Raw genomic sequence first — 13,511 nt, 5'->3', positions numbered from 1 at the left:
AAGGAAGTTGACAGCAGCTCCCCTCACCCCCAGAAGCCTCCGTTATCATCCCCTTGGGGTTGACGCTCACCCTGAGTAGAGAGGAAAAGCTGCCATGGTGTCGGCGGTTGTTTTGTGCTACGCTGGACCAGCCAATTCTTACTCATTTGTTCAGCAGATGTTTGTCACTGTTAGGCACCATGGGAGGAGCCCTGAGCCCTGTTCTTTTACATGCGTGCGTGCGTGCGTGCGCGCGCGCCTGTGTGCGCACGCCTGCACGTGCACACATCTATTTTCTATTGGCTTTCCAGATGAGAATTTCCCCCCCTGAGGTTTGGATGTGAGTGTGTTTTCAGTGATCAGAATAATACTGTGTAGCAGGTATTGTGATCTCCAACTTGGAGACCTGAAGAGCGTAAATCCCCCCTCTCCCCCAATCCTGAAGCTAAGAAGACTCGGAGCCTGCGTTATACTAAGTTACAGTGTTCAGAAGGATCTGTGTTCTTTCTCAAAAAACAGGGCTGTGTTTCCTGAAATCACGTGTAGATGGGAGGAGACACAAGGAAACATGTCAATACCAGTAGGTTTGGTCATCTTGCTGTGAGCATCTGCTTCAAATTTCACCAGGAGCCCGGCATAGCAACACAAATCTTTAGTCTCAGCATTTGGGAGGAAGAGGCAGACAGATCTCTATGAGTTTGAGGCCAGCTTGGTCTCCTTAGCAAGCTGCAGGACAGATAGGGCTGCAGAGAAACCCTGTCTCAAAACTACCAAAATAAGTAAGATATTTTCAGAGGTTGAGAATGTGGGGTGGTCTCTTGGTGTTGGTCCCGTGGTCTAGGTAGTTATTCTGTGCCCCAGAATTATGCAGAAGAGGAGACATGGTCCTTGCGTATGAGCGGCTGTCCGCCTGATAGCAGTCAGGGGCAGGAGCAAAGAGCTATATAGTCTGAAGAGGGACCTGCTTGCGGAGGAGCTGGGTAAGTGAGTGACACGGCTGTAGCAGAATGCTGCTTCTAGGTACCTTACAAAGAACGTGGTTCTGGAGGCTGGGAGGTCAAAAAGCTAGGTGTGATGTCACATGCCTATAATCTCAGCACTTGGGAAGCAGAGGCAGGAGGAGCAGAAGATTGAGATCATTTGTAGTTACACAGTGAATCCGAAGCTATGCTGAAACATGAAATTCTTTTTTTAAAGACAGGGCCTTACTATGCAGACCAGGGTGACCTTGAACATACAGTGACTCCACCCATCCCTGCCTCCCAAGTGGCGGGGTGACACGCACACATGCCACCTTGCTCAGCGAGACTGTCTTAAACAAAGTGAAACAATAAAGGCAAGATGGAAACCACGAAAACAAATGCCTAAAGCAGGGCAGAATGGCGTGTACCCATCAGTCCGCCTGCTTGGGAATCTGGACAGGTGGCCCGTTTGAGCCTCGGTCAGGACCAGCCTGGTGGTCAAGATCCCATCTCAACAGTAGGTAACTGGTAGGGCTAGAGAGATGGTGCAGTGGTCAAGGGCACTTGTTGCTCTTGCAGAGGACAGGGATTCGATTCCCAGCACTCACATGGCAGCTCACAGCTGTCTGTAAATCTGGTTCCAGGAGGTCTGAAGCCCTCTGCTGGCCTCCCCGGTCACCAGGCATGTGTGCAGTGCATGGACATACATGTATGCAAAACACTCAATACTTTTCAAAATTTATTTTGTTTTTATTAATATTAATTAATTATATTAGTTAATATTAATTAATTAATTATTTTAATTAATTACTCACTTTGTGTCCAAATTATGCATGTCTAGCCTTGGCCAGGAATCGAACCCGGGTCAACTAGCTTGGAAGGCAGCTACACTCACCACTATACCACCAACGCAGGACAACACTCATACTTTTAAATAGAGTTAAACAACAACAAAACTTGGCTGTCTCAAAAGAACCAATAAACACAAAAAGATACCAGCACACACCTGTTATCCCATCTGGAAGCTGGAGGATCAGAAGTTCAAAGCCAGTGTAGATTGTGTGAGACCCACCTGTTCTCAGAACAAACAACACACTACCCGGCATCTGGTGGTGAGGGCCTTCTTCACCACCCCGTGTTGGAAAGCAAGAGGAAGGAAAGGAAGTGAGGGAGGCAAACACCCCTTTGCAAACTCACCCATAGATTTGGAGTCCTCGTGGCCTAATCACTTTTTAAATAGGCTCCAACCTCTTTGCATGGTTACAATGGTAAGTAGATTCCAGTCTATTTTCCACCAGGGACGGGACACCCATCTGCAACACGGGGAGTTTGGGAAAGCCATGTGAACTGTCTCGCTTGCATAGGAGAAATGGGAGGGAGGGAGGACACTCACTTCCAGCCAAGGGAGCAGTCTCGGCTGAGGCTTGGAAGGATGACTGTGTTGAGAATGGCTGGAAAACCAAGTTAGAGCAAGATGAGAGATCAGCACAGGGTTGGGTGGCCTGGCCGGAAGGGATCGGCAGGCTAAACTGGAGAGTCCATTATATTACTTAAACTTCTGAAGGGTCCTTTGGCCAGAGGAATGGACGTCGAGTGGAGGGGCTGTGCTTGGGTGGGGAGCTGCTAATGATAGTTGGTGAAAGGGAATGGTGCTTATTTTGAGGGGCAGTTAGGAATCAGGTGCCGTAGGCTGGATCTGGGGAGTGATGAGATGAGCAAACTTGAAGATTTTATTCAGATTTTTTTTTTTCTGTTAATGAATAAGTGATGCCCGGAATGAAAATTGCAGAAAGAAGCAGGAATCTGGGAAATTACTTAATGTGTCAAGAAGCATTATTATCAAACACTCACTGAGCGGATGCCAAGAACTCTGGCAAGCTCTTTCTGCACATTAAGATGGCTTAAAACAGCAACCCTAGAGGATGTCTTAACATTTTATTATTTATTTGTGTGCGGGAGTGGATGGGTGCTTATATTCCACAACCCTGGTGAGGAGGTCAGAGACAACTTGATTTTCTTCTTCTACCGTGAGGATCCTGAGAATGGAACTCAAGCCATCAGCTTGGTGGAAAATACCTTTAACTGCTGAGCCATTTGGCTGGCCCTAAGGGTATCTTTTATTATTATTATTATTATTATTATTATTATTATTGTTAATGCAAATAAGGCTGTAGAGATGGCTCAGTGGTTAAGAGAACACACCACTCTTGCAGATGATCCAAGTTTGGTTCCCAGTTCCCATGTCTGACAGCTCAGAACTTCCTGTAACTTCAGCTCCAGGGGATCTGACACCCTCTTCTGATCCTCACAGGTGCTGGTGCTCATGTGCACTCTCCACAAACACCTACTCATAATTAAAATATTTTTTTATAAAAGGTTAGAAATATATTTTATCAGATTAGCCATAGAGTCAAGTTGTGAAACCACAAATAATTTCAAAGTTTGGTATGTTAAAAAAAAAAAAAAAGACAGGGTCTCAACACGTAGTTCTGCCTGATCAGCAATTGGTAAGTGTGTGAGTGGTAGACAAAGATGGCTTCAAACTCACAGAGTTCCACCTGCCTCTTTCTCTGGAGTGCTGAGGTTAAAGGCGTGTGCCGCTGTGCCCAGCTTCCCCCTCGCTTAGTTGATATAGAATCTTGGTGTATAGCCAAGGTTGGTCTTAAGAGCTCTCAGCTGCTGTCATTTCATTGTAAGTTGGGCTGCTGTGCCTGCTCAGTTCAGCTGGCGGCTGCCTCTAGTCATCACTTAGATACAGTTTGAGGATCTGTCCTTCCAGGGAACCTCCACTGACTCTTCTTACATGTGCTGATGGTGTCCTCCGTTAGGACATTTCTTAGACTGCTAACATTTTGTGAGCCTACCTACTTTCTCTTCAGCCAGAAATCCCCTGAGGGCAGTCTCCAGCTGTATCTCCAATTTATAGCATGTAGAATGGCTGACTACATGCCAGCCTTTGTTCTAGATATTCTGACTCTCTTCTCTACGTATTCAATACACAAACAATCAAGTTCTGCTAATTGTGATTGCTAGTTTCTAGGAGCTTCTTTCTCCTCACCTTCACTCTCAGGCTTAGTTTGGACTCTTTGGTATAAAATAGGAAGTCTCTCTTACTTGATAATGCAGTCTAGACGCTTCCCATAAAAAGACTCATGACCAAAAAAAAAAAGACTCATGACCTTGAAAAATGATGACCTTGAAAAATAATTCACAGCTCATTTGTCAAGAACGTGGAAAGGCTCAGGCTTAGAAAGTTGATTTTTAGTATTTGTTACTAATGGAAATGAGACTGATCAGGGTCAGTGTGGGGAGACTGGGAAGGCAGGACCATGTTGGAGCCTTAGAGAGCTTGGGCATGAGGCTTTTTCCTGAATGTGGTAAATATATGCCTGTTCAGGGACAGTGGAAACATGCAGGAGAGTGAGTTCTTGTATCACGGGGTCTTGTCTTCGCTACCTTTCAGCTGTTTGTAGACTCTTCTTAGCTACCGTCTATTCGCCTGCTTGCAGTGTGCCAGACACAATACTTAACTTACGTGTTATTACCAAACCCTCACAACATCTCTGAGAAAACGAGTGGTGTTGACGCTATGCAGAAGAAATGAGGATAATGACAGAATAATGTTCCCAAGGACACACGGCCTGAAAGCACAGAGCCAAAGAGGTCTTTTTTGCTTTGGTTTGGTTTTTGGATCACTCAGAGCTCCACTTGTCTCTGCCTCCCGAGTGCTGAGATTAAAGGCGTGTGCCACCACAGCCCGGCTGGAAGAGGTTTGTCCCCTGCTAAGGGAGCTTTTGGAGGTCAGTGGTTGGGTTTTCCGTTTCGGCAACACCGGACCTAGGTCTCAGAAGATGCCTAACGAACTTCAATTGGATCAATGAATGCATGACTTTATCCACAAACACGTGGCAAAGACACAGGGGAGCCTCCGAGACTCCAGGGGGCGCTATACTCATATCCGTTCATTCCAACAGAGAGGCGGGAGCTTGGCGTCCTTCCTCTTGTCGTTTGGTCGGAGCTCAGCCAATCACTGCTCTTCGGACGGCAGTGGGCGGGGCCTCGGGCGACGCCCCGCGGGCCACTGGGAGCTGCGACGTCCGTGTTGCTCCCGGGTAGCGGGCGCAGCACGGGGCTGGTCCCGGGGTGTGCGGGCTGGGCCGCAGGTGAGTTCCTAGGGCCGAGGGCGCTTCGCTTTCCAGGATCGCTGGCCCTGGTTCCATGGAGACGGCTTCTGGCCGTGCCGTCCTAGTTGAGGGAGCGGTGGTCTCCCTGACCGTCCCGGCCCCGGCCGTCTCTCGGTGGCCGAGTGTGGGCTGCGGTCAGAACTTGTCCGTCTCAGCATCCGCAGGCTGGAAGGGTGACGAGGCCACACGTGTGGCGTGGCGGGACAGGTGACCGGCCGCTGATGACCCTGACCCCACTGGCGCTCCCACCCCCAAACTTCACTGAAGTAGCTGTCGAGGCTGATTGTTTCACCTTCTCGGACCTCTTATGACAGCTCGAATTTGGAGTGTAGCTTCCGGTGGGCCCGGGCACAAGGACAGGTTTCCGGGCTGCCCCGTTGATCTCTCTGTACGTGGACCCTTTGGCAGGCTTCCCTGCATGCCTGGCTGGAAATAGGCGGCGCAGGATTTGCGATAAACTTCTGCTACTGACGCCTTGATACCCTAGGGATGATTTCCTGAAGTCTAGCTACATGTGATCGCATTTCTGCCCCTCTGAGTGTGGGTGGAAGACGGCTGTAGGCTTACATTATCGATTTGTCTATCCTGCCTGTCGTTTATTCGATCAACAAACATTGTAGCTTTTTGCCAGGGAGGCTAGCGGGGGTGGGAAGAGGCATAGCGCTTAGGACGATCCGGACATTCCGGGTTCTTAGCCTTTTGGAGCTTCAAGGTGTTTTGAGAGCTGTAGACAAGTAGGGTAAGCCCACCCAGTGCCTGCCACAGAGAAGATGGTTGCGCTGGATACATGGACGACTGGAATATGGACGGGACCGCATAGTACTTGCGCTTTATATATGAGAATGATAGTTGTAGATTGGCGCTTGATACTCTTTAAGACAAATGGGAAAGTTGAGTTGAGAGTCACTTTCAGGAATAGTATAAAGAACTTGCACCCAGTGTGCACCTTTAATCACGAGCACGTAGAAAGAGAGAGAAAAAAGGAGGGCCAGCAGTTCAAAGTCACCCTCAACTACATTAAGGGACATGAGAACCTGTCTTAAAAATAAACAAAAACAAGCCCAGCGGCAGTGCTGCTGGTGCATGCTTTTAATCCCAGCACTAGGGAGGCAGGGGCAGGGTGTCTATGAGTTTGAGGCCAGCCTGGTCTACACAGTTAGTTCCAGGACATCCAAGACTACACAGAGAAACCCTGTCTCAAAAGACCAAAACCAACCAACAAAAAAGCCAAAAACTCAAGACAGAAAATAGAATGGAGAAGTATTGAATTTGGGGTCCTTAAGGGTGTCCCTCTTTGCTAATGTGTATATCTTAGACCTCATAGATCTCTTGGTATAACTTTAGAGCACACAAGAAAGGAAGTCTTCCAATATAATGAAAAGCTAAGCTAATGAGCAGCAGGAGGCACTCCCTACACCCAAGGTTTGAACAGATACCATGCGCACATCCGCCAGTGTTCCTTCTGCTAGAAAAAGCCCAGGCCTGACCTCAAAACCAGTGGGCCTGCCACTTGCAGTGATTGTAGCAAGCTGACGTCGTGTCTTTGAGCCACTGTGTCCTTAGACAAGATTCTGGGCAAGTAATTCCTACATCATTGAGGTATTATGAGGGTCAGGTAACTACTAGGGAGATACTGTAGGGCATAGGGTCTGGTGTCAGGTCAAAGGACCAGGAAGAGAAACTTGAATCTGCTGCTGTTCTCCAGTCTCAGGCCCATAAGACACTGCAGTTCCTCCCAAGAGAATTAGAACGAAAGGGAGAAAGGGAGAGCTTTCTCACCCTCCATGAGGTTTGGCTGGCTCACCTAGAGCAGAGAGAGAGCAGGGTTAGAGAAATAATTATGAGAGCATAAACACAGGCAAGTGACTTTATGCTGATGACCAAGGAGTGAATATGAGGATTAGAGATCGTGTGTGTGTGTGTGAGTGTGTGTGAGAGAGAGAGAGAGAGAGAGTGTGTGAGTGAGAAAGAGAAAGTGTTTACCCCAAGGCCCAGCTTGGACTAAGCACTCAGTAGATGGTAGCTAGCATTATTATGTTCATTGTCAATGGCCTTTTATGATTGTATCAGTAATTAAATAATGGTATAAATAGTAATTTAATAGTGGTAATCATTTGTGCCTAAGTGGCTATTTGAGTGTGGGTTTGTATATTACTTTGGCATTTCATTGCAGGAGGCCCTAGGGGCAGCTCCACAGTTTTTGTTATTTTTATTTTACAGCGTTTTCCGCTGGGACTTTTCAAGTGTCAGGGTTCTAGGGCATGTGGCGTGCTGTATTCATTTGTGGTGTTTTTCAGGGTTTTGCTGTGCAAGCGTGAGGACGTGGAGCGTGGTTGCAGGTGGTATATTTTGAAGGTAGTTTAACCAGGACTCGTTAATGCTAGGTTGGTGCCATTGTTAGGAGAGCCAAGTGCACATATCTCAAAGCTCTTACTGATCTGTAGTCCAGAAGCTAAGGGATCATAGCTTCTGGCTGTTTAGATAAGCCCCTTTACCCAAGGAAAAGGAACTGCTTATCATCAAAGAGCCAGGACCAGAGTGCTGCTGTGTGCGTGTGAACTTGCATAGAGCAGAGAAAAGGCTTCTTTTCCCTTCCTGAAATGTTTTGACAGACCGGAGGGGGGACTTGAGGTCACACCAGGTTTGAGGCTCCCTTAGGGGAGGCTTGGAGGCTCCTTGTGAGAAGTGTCTGCTCACAGGGGCACATCGTTCATGGAGCTGTTACCCCCTTCCTAACAGTCCATTCCTTCACAGCTTCCTAGGTTATTTCAGGAACGCAACTGTTGCACAAAGCGCAGTGTCCACTTGCTGCTCTGTGGGGTGGCCACTCAGTTATTAGTGCCAGGCTGCCTGCCGAGTAGAGCATCCCACAGGCTGGCCACGTTTGCTGGGGGAGGGGATGCTCGCTTCTCCCTAACACCCTCTGTATTCTGCAGATGTCATGTGGCCTGTGTTTTGGACCGTGGTGCGTACCTATGCCCCCTATGTCACCTTTCCTGTGGCCTTTGTGGTCGGGGCTGTGGGCTACCACTTGGAATGGTTCATCAGAGGAAAGGATCCTCAGCCTGTGGAGGAGGAAAAGAGCATCTTGGAGCGCCGAGAGGACCGAAAGCTGGACGAGCTGCTAGGGAAGGACCACACTCAGGTGGTGAGCCTGAAGGACAAGCTGGAATTTGCCCCTAAAGCAGTCCTGAACAGAAACCGTCCGGAGAAGAATTAATGGAGGGCCCAGGTCCCTGTGGTGCACAGGGCCGTGACATGCCCTGCCACCATGTTGACCCAGCTTTGCTGCTCACCCCGGCCCCTCCTGCCCCCACAGCCTCACACATACCGGCTGGTCCTCGATGGCTGTACAGCTGCAGCAGTAGGGGCCAGCAAAGAGGAAGACTGTTGACCAGTCGCTCTCCATGACTGTGTGGGCCTCCGCTCTTTCCTGGGAGTGCCGCAGGGAGGAGCCCTGGGGAGTGAACACTGGTCTCAGGCTCGCTGGGGAGGGGCTTGGCCTCAACTGGAAATAGCTGGGATTTGTTGTTGCCATTAGGAGGGCCACCTCCATGTCTAGTTCTAGTTTTTGCACTGGAAAGAATTCGGAAATCTCCCTCCTCCCTTGATGAGTTTTTCTTGTTTTCTTTGTACATTATTGGCTCAGGAATGAGATTCTCAGGGGGGAAAAAAGCATGTTTCTGTTGTGGGGCGCTCAGGCTGTTTACCGTGGGGTGCAGGGGTATATGCCTGGAAATAATCACTGTCTTCCACTCTCCCTCGCTGTGCAGTGAGAGCCTCATTAAAGTGGCACCTGAGACATATTGATGGGGTTCTGTTTTCTGGATAGTTCTGGGCTCTCTTAGGAATCGGCGCAGGCATTTGGGTATGACATGCCAAGACTGTGAGCACAGCTGGACGCTGTGTTTTACTGAGTGCTAGCTGAGACTCCCGGAGGCGCAAGTTCCCAGGAGTCCCTTTACCGTGATTGCACAAGGCTGAAGCATCCCAGGAGCCTACACTGCCAGTGTACACACTGAGGGATATCTGCACATTAAAGAAACTGAATGAGAAAAGCAGGAACAAGGAAAGGTCACCCTCACTCCCTATGCTCCAGTGCAGCTGTCGGCAACATTTTGTTGTTTTCACTAACGTCTCTGTGGGTTTTTGAATTTTGCTTTGTTTTGAAACAGGGGCACTATGGCTAGTCTAGAACTTCATGTAGACCAGGCTGGCCTCAAATTCACAGAAATCCGCCTCTCAGTAATTGAGCTGGAAGACATGTGCCACCCCACATAGCTTTCTCTATAGGTTTAAAAGAGTTCCATAGCTATACTTTTCCATCTTACCGTATGGTGGTTGGCATTGTTTTGGGTAGCGGAGGTTGCTGAGGTGGAACCCAGTGCCTCACACATTAGACAGCCACCGGGCTACATTCCCAGTCCTCCTCCTCTTCAGTTTTCTATTATGAGACAGGCCTGCTAGGCTTCCAGGATGTTCGCGACTTCTTGGTCCTCTGCCTCAGCCCCATGAGAAGCTGAGATCATAGGCTTGTGCTCCCAAGATGGAGTCCATCACTATTTGCTTGCTTTAAAAGCATTTTATACGTGTGTTTGTGTGTGTGTGTGGGGGGGGTGTTTTGGATATGTGTAAGTCTATACCACGTGCACGCCTGATGTCCATAGAGGCCAGAAGAGGGTATCAGATCCCTTAGAACTGGAGTTATAAATGGTTGTGAGCTGTTGTGTGGGTGCCGGGAATCAAACTCAGGTGTTCTGGGAGAGCAACCAGTGCTCTTAACCACAGAGCCATCTGTCCAGCCAATGTTTCTAATACTTTAGAAAAAAAAGCATTATTATTTTTATTTTATGTTCAGTGTTTTTTTTTTTTTTTGTCTGCATGAGTGTCTGTGTAAGGGTGTAAGAAACCCTGGAACTGGAGTCTCAGACAGTTGTGAGCTGCCATGTGAGGTGCTGGGCATTGAACCTGGGTCCTTTGGAAGACCAGCCAGTGCTCTTAACCACTGAGTCATCTCTCCAGTCTCTCTAGTACTATAATTAATTAAAGTAATTAATTAATATTGTGTGTGTGTTTGTGTTGTGTGTACTCTGTGCTGGTACACTCTGAGGGTAGAAGAGGGTATCAGATTCCCTGGGGTTAGGATCACAGGTGATTGTGAGCCACCTGATTCTGGGTGCTGAGTACTGAACTCAGGTTCTCTGGAAGAGATGGCTCTTAACCACTGAGCCATCTCTTAGGTCCCCTTTCATCACTGTTTTTAGTAGCTACTCAATTATGTACCCATCAAGTGAAGCTATAGCAAAAGCTGATTCTAAAGTGTCCCTCTTGCTGGATGGTAGGTATTATTCTTCTTGTTCATGAGTTTAAATACTGCAGTGACTGTCTTGTTTTTGTTTGTTTGTTTGAGACAGGGTTTCTCTGTGTAGCCTTGGTTGTTCTGGACTTGTTTTGTAGACCAGGCTGGCCTCAAACTCAAAGCGATCAGCCTACCTCTGCTTCCCTGAGTGCTGGGATTAAAGGCTTCCACCATGCTTGGCCACAATGACTGTCTTATGTAAAGTTTCCCCTGCATTTTGGAGTCAATGGTAGGAAGGGGAAATGACCTTGGATGAAATGGATCTCCGTGCATAATACAAAACATCTTTCCAAAAGGACTGTAGTTTATGTTGCCACTCGGTATTGCTGGGGAGGTTGTAAAGGGAGTGAGAGCAGAGTGCTGGCTGGAAGATGCTCAAGTGAGCAAAGAAAGTATGGTGAGCATTTATTCGATTAAGCATGAATCTGCCTTCAAATGAGGAAGGTTCCTCCTTTGCTTAACTCAAGAACTGGCCCCTCGGAGGTCTGATGGATGGCTTCAGGTGGAGAAGCCATCTATGGAGTGAGTATCGTCTGGAGAAGGGCAAGTGGTAGCCTGAAAGAGTAAATCCAATTAGTAGCTTCCCCCCTGCCTAAGAAAATTGCTGAGCTGAGCCATTATTGCTTGAGCAGATCTGATGGGGAGTGTTGGGAACAACTGTGTACCACCCAAGTAAGGATGAAGATTACTGGTTCTGAAAGCATCACCTAAGCTGAGCTTCGGCTAAGCCGGTGGTATTCCTCATTAATAGCTCTGTGCAGCCACTCTGTGCCTGTTCTGAATATTGCCATGCCTGTGACTGCTCCACTGGGCTAAACTTGAGTCAAAACTGATGCCTGCCTGCAGGGGGCAGTCAGGTGACAATGAGTGACTAGGCTGGCCAGGCTGGAAACTGGAAACCACGGGCCTGTCGGCAGGGGGCAGTAAAGATTCAGTTTTCCATTTGTTCCGCTCACCCAGGGGCGCTTCTATAATAGAATGAAGTTTTTCTTAATTCTGTGTGTAGAACCGTTTTCCTGTTTTCTTTCTTTTTCCTTCTGTCTGCCTCTTTCTTTAGTTTTTTTTTTTTTTTTTTTTAGACAGGGGTGTTTCAGTGTAGCCTTTGGCTGTCCTGGACTTGCTTTGTAGACCAGGCTTCTGTAAGTTGCTGGGATTACAGGCGTGCGCCACTGCACCCAGCAATAGAACCTGTTTTCTAAATGTTGGCAACTCATTAAAGAAAATCTGAGGCTAGGCATTTAGTTTGGCAGGTAGAGTGCTTGGCTACCTGTGTATGAAGCCCTGGGTTCTGACTTCAGCATCATGTAAACTAGGTATGTGGGGGGTGGGCATGCCTGTGATCCCAGCGCTTAGGAGGTGGAGGCAGACAGAATTTCAGGGTCAGGCTAGTGAGATTGCTCAGTGAGTAATTTGGTGGCCTGAATTCAATCCCAGGAATACCCAAAAAGGGGGACAGAAAGAGAACTAACTCTACTAAGTTACCTAACCATCACCTATGTTGGTGTTGTGGCATGTACATACTATGCACACACAAATAGCAAGAAAAGTTCAAGGCCACTTTCTACATAGCAAGTTCAAGGCTTGGTGTACATGAGATGCTGTTTCACAACAACAAAAAAAGGAGGGAGGGCTGGCAAGATGGTGCAGTGGGGAAAGCACTTGCCATCAGAGTTTGACCCTGAAACCATTGTGGTAGAAGGAGGGAAACAATGTCCACAAATTGTCCTTGAAATTCCACATGTAGAATGTGGCAAGTGTGTACACTCTTGGCAATAAATAAGAATATAATTGAGGGCTGGAGAGATGGCTCAGAGGTTAAGAGCACTGGCTGTTCTTCCAGAGGTCGTGAGTTCAATTCCCAGCAACCACATGGTGGCTCACAACCATCTATAATGACATATGATGCCCTTTTCTGGTATGCAGGTGTACATGCGGGCAGAACATTGTATACATAATAAATAAATAAATCTTTAAAAAAAGAATATAATTGAAATATAACAATAGAATCAGGCCTGCCAGTTTGTGACATGGCACAATACCCCTCTTAGTGTCTGGGTGAGGTCGGTGTGCTCCAAAGGCTCCAGTCAGCACTACAAAGGGAAAAAGTTCCCTCCCCGATAAAATCTGAGGGCTGTGCATCTTTACTGTACCCCAGCTCTGGATTCCCATGAAAACACTTTTGGAGCCAGGTGTGGCAGGGAATGGCTATACTTGCAGCACTTAGAAAGCCGAGGCAGGAGGATAAAAAGCTTTGGCCACATAACCAGCTTAAGTCTAGCCTGACTGCATAGTGATACCTGAGTCAAAAATCAAAGCAAAACCCTCTCAACACCAAAGGAAACAGAAAACCAACAAAACCGTTTTTTAGTAACCCAAGTGCCTAAATCCATGCAGTCCAAATACAGCCTGAGTAAAACATGGAAGGATGGAAAGAAAGCCACAGAAACAACAAAAAGGTTTTCTCATAGACATTTTTAGACTTTCAGATATTTTAGAATAAGCCTGTCCCCCTGGGCGCACCAACTACCCATGCCTGGCCCATGAAGGCCTATCTTTGGAAATCCAAGGTCTCCCTTCTTCCAGTCTGCACTTTGTCTTTCTTTTAAGTAATTTCACTTCCTGGGGCATGCCCTTGTTGGGTTTCTGCTTCCTGTGAGTCTATTAATATTCTCAGCTAGACCCTTCTTTCTCACGGGCTGGCTGAGGTCTGCGGCTGCTGGAGGGTTGGTAAGATGCTCCTTGCCCTTTTGCCACAGTGCCGGTGACGTTTTTCTGAGTAGCAGGGCTTTTGTGCATGTGGCCAAATGCAGGTCAGGGTTGCCGGGATGAGCAAGGCATGGGCTGGTTTTCGTGGTGAATCATGCTTGCTGATTCACCTTGGAGACATACGGTCCTCTTTTGATTGGCCCAACGGTCAAGGTTCACTGAAATACATTACTGAATGGATGTGCCTGGAACTTTTTGTGTGTCCACACCCCTCTCTGGGCCTTTCCCCAGCCCTGTGATGAAGTGGCCTTGGGGCAGGGT

General features: G+C 47.8%; 1 protein-coding gene across 1 annotated transcript; it reads left to right on the top strand.

Annotated features, from left to right (window-relative positions):
- The first annotated feature begins 4,951 nt into the window (after positions 1 to 4,951).
- Smim12 (small integral membrane protein 12) lies at positions 4,952 to 8,931 on the top strand. The gene is made up of 2 exons (XM_021644800.2): positions 4,952 to 5,104; positions 8,062 to 8,931. The coding sequence occupies exon 2, from the start codon at positions 8,067 to 8,069 to the stop codon at positions 8,343 to 8,345; it is 279 nt and encodes a 92-aa protein (XP_021500475.1). The 5' UTR covers positions 4,952 to 5,104; positions 8,062 to 8,066; the 3' UTR covers positions 8,346 to 8,931.
- Positions 8,932 to 13,511: the final 4,580 nt, after the last annotated feature.

This window comes from Meriones unguiculatus, chromosome 3, assembly GCF_030254825.1.
Source record: "Meriones unguiculatus strain TT.TT164.6M chromosome 3, Bangor_MerUng_6.1, whole genome shotgun sequence".
NCBI lineage: Eukaryota > Metazoa > Chordata > Mammalia > Rodentia > Muridae > Meriones > Meriones unguiculatus.
Note: the sequence above shows the minus strand (reverse complement) of the source record. Positions and strands in the feature narration are given on the sequence as shown.